The sequence below is a fragment of the Bos grunniens genome, chromosome 5 (assembly GCF_055505025.1).
Source record: "Bos grunniens cultivar Pamir isolate PY7600 chromosome 5, Bosgru_T2T1.0, whole genome shotgun sequence".
NCBI classification, from domain to species: Eukaryota; Metazoa; Chordata; class Mammalia; order Artiodactyla; family Bovidae; genus Bos; species Bos grunniens.
This window is the reverse complement of record NC_141169.1, coordinates 32,866,668-32,884,289: the sequence shown is the minus strand read 5'-3', so window position 1 is coordinate 32,884,289 and position 17,622 is coordinate 32,866,668. Positions and strand designations below refer to the sequence as shown.

The window sequence follows — 17,622 nt, the reverse complement described above, 5'->3', positions numbered from 1 at the left end:
CAGAAATCAGACATCAGAATGAAGCCAGAAATCGATGTAGCACAGACCCAAAATAGGAGCTTCTGTTTTCTTCTCTTCTTATTGTCTGTGCAACAGTTTCTTCCCAAAGAGAACTAATTGTGAGATGGCCAGGAGGCTTGGTTCACTCCCAGGATTCTTTCCCTGGCCTTAGCTTTTCACAGTTTGTTATTGCTGTATGTGGACCCAGCTAGATCATGAGGGTCTCTAGGCAAGGTGAGGGTGGTGCTCAGGGGTGTTTGGTAAGTTTATGGCCTCTTTATACCCACCTGCTCCCACGCCCCACCAATCCTTGCTCAGGCTCCGCTTCTGTCCTTGGAGGCTTGCCCTGTGGAACTTCAAGCTGGTTTATACCCACCCGCCCCCCGCCCCCAATCCCTGCTCAGGCTCCACTCATGTCCTTGGAAGCTTGCCCTGTGGAAGTTCATGCTGGGAACAGAACTTCAGACCAGATCCCCTTGGCTGCGGGCCTTGGGGAATGGCCTGAAAACACCGCTGTCTCTCTCTCTCCTTTTTTAGGAGCTTCATGAACAACTGGGAGGTATACAAGCTTCTGGCTCACGTCAGACCCCCAAAGTCTAAGGTACTGGCAAGCTGCTGTCTCCCCTTGGCCCTCTTTCTCCCTCATCCTCCCATTATGAAGCGCGCCCCTCAGTCCACTCAGCCTTCAGCCTTGCTAACTTCTTTGCCTGCCTGTGTCTTCAGTGCTGAGACTCGGACACCACTAAGTTAATTTTCTCTCACCCCAGATACAAGCCTGTGTTCTTAGTGTACCCTGGATGTCTTGAACCCAAGACCCACATCCACTTCAGGGCTGACAAGATAGCATGCAAGGAAGGGAAAAGAAGCTCATGTGTTACTTCTCTGGGCAAATCTGGAGTAATCGCATCTAAGTGCATTTGAGCCATCTCTCCCATTGGTGTAGTGGTTCTCAATATTTTATCTACACTAGCATGGTCTGGGTCACTTATTAAACATGCATATTCCCTCCCTCCGAGGGAGATCAGATCAGGGGTGGGGCCAGGAATATGCAGGTTTAATAAGCTCCCTGGGTGGATCTGATACAACAGGTGGTCCAAGGATCCTACTTTGAGCAACACTGCTCTGGAGGGTCTCGTGTTCATTGTGCAGTGATGTCTGGGATCAGGAATCGCAGCTTTATTGATCTGTGGTGAAGACTTCTGCCTCCCTGCTGTGGGGGAGGGGCAGACTGTGCTGGCATTCCCTGGGGGAGGGATGTGCCCTCAGGACCGTGAGGGACTCGGAGGCCAGCTCCTCTCACTGACCTGTCCCCCTCCCTCTCCACTTCCTTCCGCAGAGTGGCTCCCACACGGTGGCCGTGATGAACGTGGGAGCGCCGGCCGCAGGCATGAACGCAGCCGTTCGCTCCACTGTGAGAATCGGCCTCATCCAGGGCAACCGAATGCTGGTGGTGCACGATGGCTTCGAGGGCCTGGCCAAGGGTCAGGTAGGGGGGCGCTGGCTGCAGGGCCGGGAGCAGCCGTGCAGAGGAGACGGGCAGCAGCTGGCCTATCTGTTCCCCTGTGTTCCCCCGTCCCTCACAACCTTTTTATTGGGGTTCAAGCAGAAGTAGATACAGGGGTCCCCCGTTTTCTGCGGGGGACACATCCCCAGTGGATACCTGAAATTGTGAGAGCACCAAACCCTATGTATAGTTGATCTTGAACAACTTGGGTTTCAACTGCGTGAGCCCACTTAAATGCAGAATTTTTCTTTTTTTAATTTGGCTGTGCCACACATCTTCCCATGATCTTAGTTCCCCATCCAGGGATTGAATCTGGGCCCATGACAGTGAAGGCGCTAAGTCCTAACTGGACCCCTAGGCAACTCCCCAGAACTTTTCAATAGCAAGCACTGTGGTACTATATGATCCAGGGTTGGTTGAACCCATGGATTCAGAGCAGTGCATATGAGAGCCGGCTGTAAATTTACATGTGCATTTTTGACTTTGGAGTGTGGGCACCCACACCCCCATGTGCTCAGGGGTCAGCTGTGTACTACATGTTTTCCCTGTACTAATAGGCAGGTCGTGTACACAATGTGGGCCCACTGGACAAAGGGATGAGTCACGTCTTGGGTGGGATGAAGCAGAATGGTGCAAAATTTCATCACGCCACTCAGAACACACCATTTAAAACTTAGGAATTGTTTATTTCTGGAATTTTCCACTTAGGATTTTTGGGCCAAGGTTGATGATGGGTAACTGAGAGCTTGGAAAGTGGGATCACAGATAAAGGGGGAGCTACTGTATTTAATTTTAGGGCAGTGGGAAGAGGCAGGAGGCACTGAAATGAGCCCTTTGCAAACAACGTGTCTGATATAATTCTCTATCCCAGAGTTCAGCACAGGGCCCGGTGTAAGATTTGTGAGTGAGCTGTAAGGGTGGAGGACGTTCAGTGAGGTGGGAGAAGCCGGTGCCTGGCACAGCTCTGCCAAGGGGATGGGCTCAGGGCTCGGGCAGTGGTGGCAGACCATGATGCAGACCTGTGTGACCTCCCGCCGCAGATCGAGGAAGCTGGATGGAGCTACGTCGGGGGCTGGACTGGCCAAGGTGGTTCTAAACTTGGGACTAAAAGGTGAGTGGCATACCAGGATTACCTCCACCTAGTCACCCTAAAGGCAGCCCTTGCATGTGGGCATCCGTTCATTTGGTTGGGGTCCGCTGAGACCAGTGCTGTCGTCTGGGTCCTCAGAGGGCAGACGTGTCCATGCAGACATCCATTAGCAGCTCTGGCGACTCAGAGCCCCAGCATGTGTCCTTGGACAGGGTGAGAGTGGGGTATGAAGGGGGCGCAAGTTAAGAAATTATAAACACAGTGCCTTCTAACGCTCGCTTTTCTCTCCCTTGATTTTGCTGTCTCTTCCCCAAATTCTATTCCCCTCCCCTCACCCCAATCAACTAGGACTCTACCCAAGAAGAGCTTTGAACAGATCAGTGCCAACATCACGAAGTTTAATATTCAGGGCCTTGTCATTATCGGGGGCTTTGAGGTGAGCATCCCTGCCATTTCTTCCTCTCCTCCTGCCCCCGTTCCCGCCTTCTCCCCCTCATTCCTGCCCCCGTGGCTTTGTCTTCTCAGGCTTACACGGGGGGCCTGGAGCTGATGGAAGGCAGGAAGCAGTATGATGAGCTCTGCATCCCCTTCGTGGTCATCCCTGCCACGGTCTCCAACAATGTGCCCGGCTCGGACTTCAGCGTGGGGGCTGACACTGCTCTCAACACCATCTGCATGGTGAGGGTCCCCGCGGCTTCCCAGCCCCTGGCTTGGGGCTCCAGTCCCTGGACCGAGTCTGGGCTAGGAAGTGAGCACTTGATTTGTACCAGCCAAGTGACAGTGTGAGAAGAATACTTCTCAAGCTCTGAGTTTGCCCACACGCACTTAACACGTTGTGTCCATCCTCCTCGCTGTGAGTCCTCTAGCCTGGAGATGCATCTGTACTCCGCACTCCAAGTGATTTTTCATTTCTGAGGCCCTAGATCATAGTTCCCCTAGTCCAAGCACAGGAAGGGTAGGAATAGCTTCCTTCTGGGGGAGGAGGTCCACACTACACTTGCCAGATGTGCCTGCCATCCTTGTTGGCGAGAACTGGAGGGGGCTCTGGGGCCCTGCTGGCCTAGGGGGACATAGCTCCAGAGTCGGGTGATGGTGGGGCCCAGAGAAGTGACAAGAGTCACATCCCTGACTCTGTCTTTCTCTGACGTGTTGTCTCTGCAGACGTGTGACCGCATCAAGCAGTCAGCGGCAGGCACCAAGCGCCGTGTGTTTATCATTGAAACGATGGGCGGCTACTGTGGCTACCTGGCCACCATGGCAGGCCTGGCAGCCGGGGCTGATGCTGCGTATATTTTTGAGGACCCCTTCACCATTCGAGACCTGCAGGTAGACGGCTACCCAGAGCTTGTTAGGAGGCTCTCCCTTGCCCCATTGGTCCCCATGTCCCCGTGGCGACCTAAGCTGTGAGAGCTTAAGGCAAGGACAGAGCTGATGGTCTGTGGAGTCCTCGGAAGAGCGCCAGGCAGGCGTGCTGTGGTGTGACATTCTGTATGTGGTGCCCCTCCTGTTGGAGCATTCATTTGAAGGGTGGCTGCAGCTAAGCCCTTTATGTGCCTTTTTGCATTTTATTTTCACAACAGCCATGCACGGGAGGGGTTATCTCCATATTACAGATGAACAAGGTTCAGTGAGGTTATAAAACTTTTCTAAACTTTGAGTAGGCGGTTTAACTGATTGAAAAAGTCACATCCCCCCTACTTCAGATTTTCCTTGCTACCAAACGGACCACTAACTCCATTTTTGAGGGGATTCCCTTATGATCCTCATTTCTAAGATCTTCGTTCACTCGAACCACACAGAGGAGGTTGGCAGGTTGCGGGAACTCACTACTCCAAGGGCCCAGCCATCAGTGGAGGGTGACCCTCTCCCTCCTTCACCCCTGACTCAAAGCCTAGACGGGGGTGTTTTCTCCGCAGTGAGTCACTGCTGTCCACGAACGCCACCCATTTAGAGACCGACACCGAGGGCAGGGCTGGCTCTCTCAGGGTGGAAGAACTGAAACCCCTAGAAAGGGAGATCGGGAAGGGATGGAAAGGGGCTTCAGACTGACAGTTCCCACACTCTCTCCAGCTTTCCCTCTGCCTGCTCTGCCCAGCTCAGCTGGGTCTTCGCTTGTCTGTCTGTCGTGACCTTCTTAAAGGGATTAGGTGCAGGCCAGCCCTGAGCTGTCAGCAGCCCGCCCTCCTCGTGTGCCTCTCCCTCCTGTAGAGGCCTGCTCAGCCGGGTTTAGGATTTTCCATTTCATTTTCAGGTGAATGTGGAGCATCTGGTGCAGAAGATGAAAACGACTGTGAAGAGGGGCCTGGTGTTAAGGTACCTCGTCCCTGGCCTGCTCCTGAGTGAGGAGTAGCCTCGTCCCTGGCCTGCTCCTGAGTGCGGAGGAGCAGCAGTCAGGCTTCAGCCCTGGCCAGACCGCAGCCCTGGCTGGCGCACCCCGTGGAGTCTGTGAATACAGTGTGGGAGAGCCCGGACCCCGGGAGGAGATGGAACTGGGAGGGACAAAGCCCACAGAGCTTGGAGAAGGCATGGGGAGGGAGAGGGCCAGCGCCGGGCACAGGCTGCTGTCTCTTCTGCAGGAACGAGAAGTGCAATGAGAACTACACCACTGACTTCATCTTCAACTTGTACTCTGAGGAGGGGAAGGGCATCTTCGACAGCAGGAAGAACGTGCTGGGCCACATGCAGCAGGTGGGGCAGACGCACCATGCTGTCACCAGAGGCCACAGCAAACCCCCACCCAGCAGCCAGAGCCTCCCAGTGGCCTCCCACCTGCTGGTGGCTGTTGGGGCCGCCACAGCACAGGCCTGCAGGCTCCGCAGTCACAGAATCACAAGTCTTTACCTTGGAAATGGCCTGAGAGATTCTGTGGTTCAGCCTCTTTATTTAGGGCAGAGTTTCTCCACCTTGGCACTCTTGCCATTTTGAGCTGGAAACTTTTTTGTGGTGGTTGTGTGGGTCGTAGGATGGCTTAGCAACACCCCAGACTCTACTCACTAGATGAGCCCTCACTGGTAGCACACCCTCCCCACTTGTGTGACTGAAAAAAGTCTCCAGATATTACCAAATGTCCTCTGGGGGGCCAGGTCATCTCCAGTTGAGAACCACTGCTTCAATGAAGGAAATGAGGCTCAGAGAGAAGTAATTTTCCCAGAGCTGCTAATCAGGCTTGAGTGAGGCCAAAATGAGCTGGCCCAGTGCTTTCCCCACACACCATGCTGCCTTCGTGGGCACCCTGTGAGATGAGTGTGGGCACCTTGCCAGGGTTGGGCTCTGTCTCCACTCACTAGGGTTTCCAGGGGAAAGGAATCTGCATCCAAGACTCACTCACAGATGCTGCTAGTGGTCTGAGACCTGCCCCATTCCAAACCTTCCCCGCTGATGCGGCATAAGTATTGACCTTTGACCTTTCTGTACCCACAGATGAATTCACATTATCTCAGTTTGAATGGGCTTATCAGCTTCTGAAGGAATGGGGTACTATTGGATAAAGTATGAAGACCTCTTTTCTGTTTTTCCTTCCTTCCCATTTTCCCACTTACTTTTGCTTTGTTCAGAGAAACTGCATCATGTTTTATATTATTCTGAGGTGCTACCAAGGCACCCAGATTAGGTCACAAGGAACACTTGTTCATCGATGGTGAGTGACAAAAGCTGCTAGGCTAGTGAAGGGCAGGGAGCTGACCGAGAGGCCAGAAAGATTAGGAGTAAATGAACAGGGTCATGCAGCCAGGGAGCTAGAAGAGGCAACTGGGAGACCAAGCATCCCCTCGTACTAATTACTCCTAGAGCTGATAAACCGCCAGACCTGCCAGCCCAGCTCGCCCTGGTGCCCTGCCCGGTTTCAGGATTTCCTTTCATAGTTAAGACTTCTGGATTCCTGTTTCTGGTTATAAACCTGAGACCCATCCTTTCATTTTTCTCTGCGTATTACCATGTCTTTGCCACTTCATTAGAGTCCTGCCCCTTGAACTTTTATCACTCTTTTTCCAGGGTGGGAGCCCAACTCCATTCGACAGGAATTTTGCCACTAAGATGGGTGCAAAGGCTATGAACTGGATGTCAGGGAAAATCAAAGAGAGTTACCGTAATGGTAGGTGGGGTAAGAGGGTGAGCCGCTTTCCTAGAGGCCGGTTCCCAGCATAGAAGCTGACTGACTATCCCTGTTGCAGGGCGGATCTTTGCCAATTCCCCAGACTCGGGCTGTGTTCTGGGGATGCGTAAGAGGGCCCTGGTCTTCCAACCGGTGACTGAGTTGAAGGAACAGACGGATTTTGAGTGAGTACATCTGCCTCCTGGGGTGGTTCCCTCCCCAGCAGTTGCTGAGATCTGCTCTTCCCAGGCTGTTCACGTCTTCAGTCCTTTTTCCTTAGGATTAACATCTGTAGTCATACCTATTTCAGATCTGATGCTTAGGTCCCAAATTCAGCCTCTGCTGCTCCACTTCTTCCCATAGCCTCAGATAGAAGTTGATTGGGGTGCTGAAGATTAAATCATCATCTACCTCGTTCCTCTGTAGGCACCGCATCCCCAAGGAGCAGTGGTGGCTGAAGCTGAGGCCCATCCTCAAGATCCTCGCCAAGTACGAGATTGACTTGGATACCTCAGAGCACGCCCACCTGGAGCACATCTCTCGGAAGCGGTCCGGAGAAGCTAACGTCTAGGCCTCTTTGCAAAGAGAAGAATGGATTGTCTGCTATGGTCAGCTCACCCCAACAGATCCAAGTCCGTGTATTCTCACGTGTTTCAGTGCATTTTCCATTAGGTTTCCTTTTATTCTGTAATTGCAGCCATGGTCAGCTCTAGCCAGGGAGCTGGGGCAGGGGCCGTAAGTGGAAGCTCCCTGTATGTAGAATTTCTCCTGACTTCTACCCCAGCTTCCTGTGTCACACAAGGCTGGACTCCTCTAGTACCGCTGCTCGATTTCAGTTACTCGGTTAGAATTTTCCTAAAAATAAGCTTTATTTATTTGTGATTATAATAGAGTCATGGTTCCTCTACTACTCTTACGACAGTGACTACACTAATAAATGCCAGCTGGTCACTGTGCTTTGGCTTCTCCTCTTACCATCTTCACAAGTGCATTCTTGTCAGCCCCAAGCAATGGACTCTGCCCAGACGGACACCCGGGAAAAGGCAGCCCATGTGCTAACTCCGTGTACTTCGATTCTTGGGTTCTCTTGACTCTGTACGCAGGGTCCCAGAACACAGGACACCATCCTCACCCTCATCCCACAAGCAGTCCCTCCCTCATCCTCTGTAGCCAAGGACACTCCCATCTTCCCTAAGCATAAAGTTATGTTTTACCTCTTGGTCATACACCCATTACCCAGCTTTGCTTTTTTTCCAGCCATTCCCTAATCTCTACTCCGACAACCCAGGGTTCTTCCTTCTCAACTTTTCCCCCTGTGCTCCTTTCTGGATGAAAGCCAGACTCCATCTCGGTGGGGTGACATGCCTGGAAAACAGAGACATTCAATTCTGGACCTAGTTTGGTGGGTTGGTTGAAATGCTGCTTTGGAAAACCATGAGTTCTTGGTCAGCTCAGTTTGTTTTCTGTTCCACACTTCCTCATTAGCAAGCACCCATGTAATACAGCTGGTCCTCAGGATTGCATCTGCATACTGTGCCCTGAACTGATGGGATGCTGCCCTGTCAATGAGAGGCTTGAGATTAGAGTCCAAGAATCAGATCCTGGCTCTTGGCACAAGCATACATATCTCTCCCACTAACACAGCTTCCTCACTTGCTTGCTGAAGCAGGAAGGAGGTTTGGGGTTTTCCAAGGAACAGAGGGAAGGACTGTCTGCTACTGCTGCTGCTAAGTCGCTTTAGTCGTGTCCGACTCTATGCGACCCCATAGACGGCATCCCACCAGGCTCCCCTGTCCCTGGGATTCTCCAGGCAAGAACACTGGAGTGGGTAAAGGACTGTCTAGTACTTCAGTTTTGCTGGCTATCCAAAGTATATAACTGCTACCCCCTAGAAACAGTTCTAAAAAATGACCGAGAAGTCTTGTCAGAGTCCAACATTAATTAAAGCAGCCAAATGTTCTCTGTACAGTTCTTTAAGGGGAAGAGAAATTAATAAATATCAAGCACCATTATCACTGATTCTTCAAAACAGCCTATGCAGGTGGTATGACAGCCTGAGATGACACTGGGACTCGGGACGATGATGTAACGAAAAGTAGGAACAGTCGAAATTTCCAAACTTGCTTTTAGACCTTTTTATTTCCTTTTTTTTCCGTACGTGAGCAAAAAACACCAATAACAAAAGGACAAAAGCAGACATACTTTTTCAAATTAGCTGTGTCAGCAGATTCTGTTCATTTTTATTTATAGTTCCCAATCAGTTAAAAAAAAAAAGTCTTTCACATTTGCATAAGGTCATCTAGAATCAACAACTTGATCTAGCTTAGGAACATGAAGAGTACCTAGACTAAGTATTGTTCACGAAAACAGATCTCTTTTGGGAAGGTGGGTCATCTCAGAGGAAGCTCTTAAGAGTGCTCTTCCCCCACTCCCTAACTCCACCCACACCACCAATGTCTTTTTGTGTAGATCAGTAAAAAGCAAAGTTTCCAAAACAACTGAAAACAAACTCCAAACTCTTAGCAGAGTGAATGAAAGACGCATGAGAAAAGGCAGCCCAGCCCACGTCCTCCCCTGCTAGAGCAGACACCTCCCTCTATGGTGGGTGCAGCAAGAGCCGGCCAAGCCCACTGGCTGTCAGGAAGAGAAAGAACTGCATTCGAAGAAAAGTTCTTAGGACTGCTTAGAACCTCCTATCTCCTACTATATGGACAGCAGCAAGATAATCTTTCTAAAATAACATTGCTGAACTACTGTAAGCCTTGGGCACACTCATGGAAAAGGAGCAAAAACTGCCCTTCCCTTCGGTGGTAAGAAGGGGCCAGTCCCTTTTGAATGCCCAGGGATAATTCTAGGGACATCTGGCCCAGTTCTGAACCTGTGCACCATCTGAGGCGGTAGTATCTTCATCTTTGGGCTGCAGCTGTTAGCTGGAATTTTCTTAAACTTCTTCACAGATCAATTAAAATGTTTCTAGAGGGATTCTTCCGAAAGTTAATCATGTTCCCAAAGGCAAACCAAACGCACATGCTAAAAGTACTCTTCATCTGCCCAGAGAAATTCAGTCCCACTGTTGATTTCTTTCCCTAATGAGGGTTGGGGAGACCTCTTCCTTTGCAGGGTGCAATATAAAAGGCCCAGTAAGCAAGAAACAGAAACAAAAGTGAGGGACATTTTTTTGTTTGTTTGCTTGGTTTGGGGAGGGGAGGTGATGTGAAGATTACTGTTGTGACATGTTGCCTTGAAATATAAACCACACAACAGGAACAACTGCTTTTCCTGTTTTCCAAGACAGATGGTGCTACAGGGCAAAACCTTACGCAGAGTTGCCGGCCTGACGTCTCCTCCAGGCTATTCTATGAGTAACAGGTATTCCTTCAGAGAAGCTGGCAGAGGCAGGCCCTTGACGGCATCTGGCAGATACTGGAGTCCCAGGCTCCGGCGCACAGCATAGCGAGAAAGTGTTTTTAGAGTCCCTGGGGCTGAGCACAGAACAGTCAGCTTTTCACACAGCTGCTGGTCTTTGGCCACTTCTCGTGGCATGGTGCCATTTTTCCTTAATTCAAAGTGTCCAACAGCTCTGTGGAGGAGCTCAAAGCAAGAGTCCTCTTTCTCTGTCCCAAGTCCCCTGACTAGCAGAGCCACCAGGCGGGAGATGGGCGTCTGGCCTTTTAAGTTGATGACTCTGACCTCTGCACCATAATCAAGAAGGATGCTGACGCTCTCAAGATTTCCCTTCATGGCAGCCCAGCTAAGCGGGGTGTCATTGTTGTAATCCAGGGCGTTGACAGAGGCCCCGCTCTCTAGGAGGGCCCGCACACACTCAGCATTGTTCTTAAAGGCTGCCCAGTGAAGTGGGGTGTCTCGGTTACCATCCAGTGCATTGGGGTTTGCACCATACTCCAACAGGACCTCCACACAAGCCTCATCTTTCTCAGCTGCATAGTGGAGGGCTGTTCGGTTGTAACCATCCAGGGCATTCACCTGTGAAGAGGGAGTGACTATATTACAGTGTATGGACGATGGGCGGGCAAAGAGGCTTGCATGTGCCTAGCCACTGTCTTTGCTATGTAATTTTCTGAACATGCAGGTCAACAAGCAATTCCCAGGGAGTTGTGCTCAGGATGGAGCTGAGGGGCAAGTAGGAAAACAATAGTCCCCAGACAACCAACACTCTTTATTATGTCCACTGGTTAACTGGCCTGTATCATCTAGGATTTTGCTGCCACATTCTTATTTATTGTTCCCTAGGACCTCTACCACACAGTAAGGGAGAAGAAACAGAAGAAGTCTAAGTACTTGTAACTACTCTGAAAGACATTTATTGGAAGGCAGCTTGAACATACTGGCCAGAGTAAAGGTTCTGGATTATTCTACTTATCCTGACTCACTCTGTATCCTGTGGCTAATGGCAACCAGACTGAAAAATAATGAAGTCAAGTTTCTGTCCATGTAGCTCTGCTGTGTTTTTTAACCACACAGAGCAGCTCAGAACTATTTATCCAAGTCAGCCCCCTGCAAACGTATTTTGTGGGGCCATGAGAGAATCTGGAGGAAAGCATGCCAAGGAAAGAGCACAAATCCTCTGATGCTGAAAAGCTGCTGGCTTGCTACTCAGCATCTCCTATAATATTTGGAGGCTACAAAGATTTCATTTAAATCCTAGGTTTAAATAGTGAATTTTCTCCCCCATAAAATGCACTAAAAAAACCCCACCCCTGAAATATTTAATCTTCAATCTTCTATTTAGCTAAAAACTGCCCCCTCACCCTGGGGATAGTCTCACTTTCATCATTGCTATTAATCACTGCCTTTCACTTCAGGGTCACTCACAAAAGTTACAAGATAGTTCATGACAGGCAGAGAACAGCATGGTTGTGTGGAGGTGGGGACCTAGAGCAGGCTTACCCACCAGCATGTCTGGGGCCTGCACACCTGCTTCATGGCATCTTTATTCAAATGACTGCCTCAACCTGTGCACCCTGAAGATGCCACAAAAGTTGTCAAAACTGCTACTTTATTTATTTAACAGGCACTCGTTTAGTATAATAATTACTACATGCCAGTGTTCTAAACAGTTTCAACCTTATGAAGAATACACCATTTATCATCCTTATTTTATAGATGGGGAAGCTGATGCAAAGAAAGGTTAAGTAACCTGTTCAACATCACAAAGCTGGAAATGACACTGGAATTCAAATCCATGAAGTCTGGGTTCAGACTCTCTCTTCTTTTATTCATTATACTACGCTGCTTCTTGCTAATGCCAATAAAAGTTAATCTATGTTTTTTTTTTTTTTAATGTTAAGATACATTAGAAAGACGGTAACAAGATATGGTAAAACAGAAAAAAATGAATGGGCAGAAAGAGCACAAGTAGCTCAATCCCGAGGAAGGGACTGACCCACTGACTTATTTTCCAGTGACATGCATGTGAGAAGTGCACGCTGGTGGCAAGTCTCAAGTGGTTTAGATTGAATCAGGGTTGAGGGGACTGAACAATCAAAAGAGGACTGAATAGAAATATAAACAATCCCAGAAGGAAGGCTGGGAGATTAACGGGAGATAAAAATTACCTCTTCCCAGAGCCATGGTCAGTGTATGAAAGAAAGGCAACGGAATGAAGTACTTTGGATGATTTACCATTACATTTTGTTTGAATATTGGCCACACCAAAGTTACCTAGAAGGTGGGAGCAAGAAGGTGGGAAGAGATAGGAAAAGAGACAAAACATTTTAAGGAAGTGTGAAGCCCAAGTTTTAGTGAATCACTGATGTGACAGTGTTAAAAAACATTACCTCAGCTCCCTTTTCCAGCAGTAACTCCACACAGTCCGCATCGGACACCATGCAGGCACAGTGCAAGGGCTTCAGCGTGCCGTGGGTACAGTTCACATCTGCTCCCTAGGGACAGAAGGAAACTTCAACTGGTGTGCTCAGCTCTGGCTCACCATGCAGGACAAGACTCAGATCAATGTCTGGGGTGGGGGTGGGGAAGGGCTCTAGCTCTGACTGTATTGTAAATATACGGCCAGCCCCAGTGCCTATTCCTATTAATTAAATGAAATTACAATGCCAATATCCAAACCAATACACTGAATGCAACCAATACACTGAATGCACTGAAGATGAATGAAAGGAACTGTCGATGCCTTAGATCAAGTCATTGAGTTTCTCCACAAGTTAGCCTGAAAGATGGCCACGGGGATGGACATCACTAAGGACATAACCTTGCATGTAAAGGCAGTAGAACCTTATCACCATGCAGGAAAGCTGGAAAAGCAATAGACTTTCTCTGGCTACCGTGCTCTGAAAAAGTCAGGAATGCATCTTTCAGAGAGAAGCCAGGAGAACTGGCATGCTCTTCTTGCCATCTGACAGATGACCGTCACTAACAGTAAGGTCATCTTAATGTTATGTCTTTGTTTATAAACGTATATAGCATATACTTATAAACTAAGTGGCCCCTTGGTATCAGCATTCTCTGCCACCTAGCCCCCACTGGTACTTCTGTTTCATATCTGATGAAGGAGCTGGAGATACAACGGTCTGACCAAAGTCACAGAATGACTCAGCAGCAGAGCTGGAATTAGAATGTGACAAAGTTTCTACTGCTGAGTCTTCTGATACCACTTTTGCTAAGAACAAGCTAATGCTGTCTGACTTTTCTTCTCACAGCTGTGCCACACAACTCTGAAGCAGCTACAGAGCTCTAGGCTGTAACCAGGATTCTAGAGCTGTTCAAAAGAATGTATAGAAGTAGCCATCTGGATACATTCTCTAGAGATAAAAAAAAATTACCCTGTAACTTCTCTTCAACAGGAATAATATACAGAAAAGCATCAACGCCCTTCCAGGATACTAGCTATTTAAGAGAAGTACAGAATAGTACTGGTTAGATAGCAGACAGTTAAAGTGTTTCCTTAAGTCAAAAATTACCATGCATTTTAGGGATTAATAATCTCTATAGAACTGTAAGTGGTAGCTGTTGTTAGGATAGAAGGCCAGTGATATCCCTCCATGTAATTATTATTATAAACTACAAGGGTTTGAAAACCACTAATGCTTTGCTTTCCTCCTTCTTCCCTTAGCGTAACATGTGTAGAAGAGTTTGAGCTTGCTGAATCCCATATGCCCATACCCAGAGAGAGATTTCACAAAGAGCATGAAACTAGGGTTATCTAGAACATAATTCCCAAAGAAAAATATCATTTGCACAAAGTGAAAGGCAGAAGAGGGAGAAGCAAAACATATGTTAATGGTTAATACACTTTAGAATATTGTAAAAATTGTAAAAACTCCATGATCTTGTGCTGAGTCAGAGCTGCAAATCTGTAATCCATTAGGATTCCCCAGGAACTTTCCCACCTCACCTCCCCAAGGACTCCTGCGTCAGCCCAGTACACTCACCCCTCTGATGAGGTCCTCTACATTGTCGTGTGGGAAGGAGCGAATGGCAGCGATTGTTCGGATTAAGCGCTCTGAGAGAGAGTATTTGCTCTGAATGCTCTGCATAATATACCACATACTGGAACTCATCAAGGCTCAGAGTACGTTCACATGCTCCAAACTGCCTGAAACAAAGATGTTTTAGGCATACACAATACCACTGAGCACACCTGTCCTTAGGGTTACAGGGTTCTCCAAGGCCTTCCCACTAGTAAAACCAGATTTCAAAGAGTCAGTGACTCATTAATACCATTTTTCCTAATCACAAGAAGGAGAATATGATAGTTGCTGAGGGAGCTGGGTAAACTGGACTAAAGGATTCTGACCCTGGGAACCCCGGCTCTACTCTCTGACCTCATCTAGCACAGGACTTCCCCAAATGCTCCAAGCTCCCCATGGAGCTCCTTATGGTTTAAAAAAGACCAAGCCAAGAAAGGGATTCCTGTAAAGGCCAAGGATTTCACAAAACATCTGTTTTCCTCCTCTGAACTATGTGGTCTTTATTATCAGCACCCCCTTTAGGTTACTTGTTACATTTGACCTTGCAGTATAGTTATGTTCATACTGTTTTTCCATCTAAACTGTAATCAATTGGGAGGCAAGGTTCTCCTCTTCTACTTCTTCAGACCATCTCAGGCCAGCCAGAGTCTCACAAAAAGTAGCTATTTAATAAATACTGGTTGATTGACTAAAGGGTATAGGAGTGATTATTACCTGTGAGAAGAAACAGAACAAATGCATTTATGTTAATGATGACAAGCCATCTGTGAAATAGTTTAAAATGGCAAAGAAAAAATGAGAAGTTTTTGAGGTGAAATTCTAAAATAAGGAAGGAATGCCAAAGTATAATCACTCTGGGGTCATCTATATAAAATTAGGAAAAAAGTTGAAAAGTTCTGACTAATGATATATGTTTGCAGTTGCAGGAAAACAAGCAGATTTAAGAGTGAAAAAATGAATTTAAAAATTTAATAATTGGCCATTTGTGACAACTGAGAAGTAGACCTGAGTTCTGTGTTGGAAGAAGAAAATAAAGCAATATTGGCTCAGACAATAAAGAATTTGCAGGTCTGGAAGATCCCCTGGAGAAGGGAGCGGCAACCCACTCCAGTATTCTCGCCTAGAGAATTCCATGGACCTGGTGGGCTACAGTCCATGGGGTCATAAAGAGTCAGACACAATTGAGTGACTAAACACAACACAATCAAAACAATACTTAAATTCAACTATGATAAAAAGTTTTGGCTCTCTAAGAGCCATATACCAGTTGGGGAACATTAAAGATTACAGCAAAGAAGGCAGAGCATTTCTATGAAAAAGCGTATATCAAAAACTGTAAAGAAAGCATGGTATGCTCTCTAGGTGTAACCATTTAGGAATCCAGGATCCTATCAAACCACAAGCTCCCTGCCAGTAAATACAGTGTTATTTTTAATAGTGCCTGGCACACAGCAGGTTCTCAATATTTGTTGAATCAATGTAAAGCTTATTACTTAGGACCCTAGAAAAATTTAAGACTTACAGTAATTAGACATCTTATGCACATGATGATTACTAAGGGAAAAACACTAAAATTATTTTGGTCATTTCAAATGATGTAACTTCTGTGATGGACTCTCCCCTTATACATTATGTAGTAATACTATAAACTCTTCCATTCTGCTACTGGGTAGCCATTTATCTGTTTAAAATACATATAGTATTAATTAATGGAAGTTAAAAATCAACCTTTGGCCACCTCATGTGAAGAGTTGACTCACTGGAAAAGACTGATGCTGGGAGGGATTGGGGGCAGGAGGAGAAGGGGACGACAGAGGATGAGCTGGCTGGATGGCATCACTGACTCGATGGACGTGAGTCTGAGTGAACTCTGGGAGTTGGTGATGGACAGGGAGGCCTGGCCTGCTACAGTCAATGGGGTCACAAAGAGTCGGACACGACTGAGCAACTGAACTGAACTGAAAAATCAATTCATAGGTATCAATGATTCAAATTAGGGTATTCTCCCTACTTTATTAAGAACAAAGCTTATTTATTCTTAATAAGCTTACACACTTGTTTATATGCCTCTGAAATTTTCCAAATAGTTTAGACTTGGAATACGTTTTAATCTTTGCAACAGCCACGAAACTCCTCAGAGACAAGAGTCTGTATCTTACACTTCATTGTTGCAAGGAAAAAGGGGGAAAGGTACAGACGCATTTGAGTCAGCGATTCCAAGAACAAAAAGAGCATCCAAAGTGGAAGGCTTAGCCCAAAGTGGTTCTGTTAACCATTTCTGGGTCAAGATAATCTGAAAAAAAAAAAAAAAAAAGACTAGACCCTTGCAATCATTTTCGGAGCTTTCTTGGACTCCAGGCTAAGAAATCCTAACTGAGAATACAACCACTAGTCCTCTGCGGCTGCCTCAAAGCTCCTGCTGAAGAGTGAAACTTCGGGGCACATTGACAACATTCACTGTCAGGAAGGATCACGAAATCTAGACTCAACATATCGCCAGACAGCAGCCTGTCCACGGTTTGACCCTCTGTGGCCCCTTTCCTCTGCTGGAGCAGAAAGCTCCCTCTCTCCCATTTTCTTCCACTTCGGATCCGAAGAAAACACCAAGGGGTTTTTCTTAATGCGAAGCTAGAAGCAAAGGAGGGGAGAGGCGACATTCAGCAGCTCTGGTGCTAGGGAGGCCGGGCTTTCGCCCACAGGCTGGGACGCCCGCGACCCGGCCAGGCGCGCCCCCGCCCCACCGCACCAGCTGAGGGGGCTCGCGGCAGCTAGGTCTAGCCGAGTCTAGGGGACGGAGGGCGAAGACGTGTGGTGTCACTTTCCGCACGGGCTCCGCAAAGACCACAGCAATCCCAGGAGGTCTCGCGGGGCCGGTACTGAAATGGGGGGTCACGAAATCTCCCGGGGAGCCCCAAAGGCGTACCAATCCTCGCCCCGATCTCCTTAAAGCCCGGGACGAGATCCCAGCCTCGAAGGCTGGCAGATCGTGAGCGGGGAGTGGAAGTGCTACTGGGCGTGGTGCCCGAGGTTAGGTACCAGACTGCAGATATTCCTGCCGCGGGGCGACACTCACCGAACCGTGGAGCTGACCTGGGTGGTGAAAGCGGCTGTCAAGGCGTGACCCGGAAGCAGAAGTTGTCTCCCGCGGGCTGCTCTGTTTACAGGTTGGACGACTGGGATGCGCGCCTGCGCACCGACCACCGTCCGAAGGCGGAACGCGCCTGCGCAGACGTGCGAAGCCGCTTCCGTCTAACCGGGGTTTAATCAGTTTACTTTCTAGCCGCGGCAAAGGCTTTTGCGCAGGCGCAATGTGGCGCTTTCGGCAGCAGCTGCGGGGCTCGGTCTGTGGCGGTGGTGGGCAAGGAGCTCATCGGCTGCTGGCTGTTGGCCCGACTCTGGCGGGTGTTGTGCCTACGTGGACCAGGCTTGCAACAAGTTCATCCGAACCCTCCTCTGCGTCCTACTGTCCCCATCTGATAATCGGACCTGA

The 17,622-nt window shown here is 48.4% G+C and overlaps 2 protein-coding genes across 13 annotated transcripts in view; one reads left to right on the top strand and one right to left on the bottom strand.

The window, feature by feature from the left end:
* PFKM (phosphofructokinase, muscle) overlaps positions 1-7,640 on the top strand; it is a 45,344-nt gene extending 37,704 nt beyond the window's left edge. For all 6 annotated transcript variants that reach the window (XM_086399730.1, XM_086399727.1, XM_086399731.1 and 3 more), the window contains 11 exons: positions 538-601; positions 1,337-1,486; positions 2,545-2,615; positions 2,943-3,030; positions 3,120-3,272; positions 3,756-3,920; positions 4,846-4,907; positions 5,171-5,282; positions 6,585-6,684; positions 6,764-6,869; positions 7,111-7,640. In XM_086399730.1, coding sequence (XP_086255856.1) covers positions 538-601; positions 1,337-1,486; positions 2,545-2,615; positions 2,943-3,030; positions 3,120-3,272; positions 3,756-3,920; positions 4,846-4,907; positions 5,171-5,282; positions 6,585-6,684; positions 6,764-6,869; positions 7,111-7,255 — 1,216 coding nt within the window. In that variant the 3' untranslated portion in view covers positions 7,256-7,640. The remainder of the gene's footprint in view (positions 1-537; positions 602-1,336; positions 1,487-2,544; positions 2,616-2,942; positions 3,031-3,119; positions 3,273-3,755; positions 3,921-4,845; positions 4,908-5,170; positions 5,283-6,584; positions 6,685-6,763; positions 6,870-7,110) is intronic.
* A 1,164-nt stretch (positions 7,641-8,804) lies between these two features.
* Positions 8,805-17,262, bottom strand: ASB8 (ankyrin repeat and SOCS box containing 8). Of its 7 annotated transcripts, none has more exons than XM_086399751.1 (5): positions 17,206-17,262; positions 14,847-16,760; positions 14,094-14,253; positions 12,483-12,587; positions 8,805-10,668 (listed from the first exon to the last, which is right to left on the bottom strand). In XM_086399751.1, the coding sequence occupies exons 3-5, from the start codon at positions 14,220-14,222 to the stop codon at positions 10,036-10,038; spliced, it is 867 nt and encodes a 288-aa protein (XP_086255877.1). In that variant the 5' UTR covers positions 14,223-14,253; positions 14,847-16,760; positions 17,206-17,262; the 3' UTR covers positions 8,805-10,035. The 7 variants fall into 7 exon arrangements, with proteins under 7 accessions (XP_086255877.1, XP_086255872.1, XP_086255876.1 ...); XM_086399746.1 differs by having other exon boundaries at positions 14,094-14,257; positions 16,188-16,760; XM_086399750.1 differs by having other exon boundaries at positions 16,292-16,760.
* Positions 17,263-17,622: the final 360 nt, after the last annotated feature.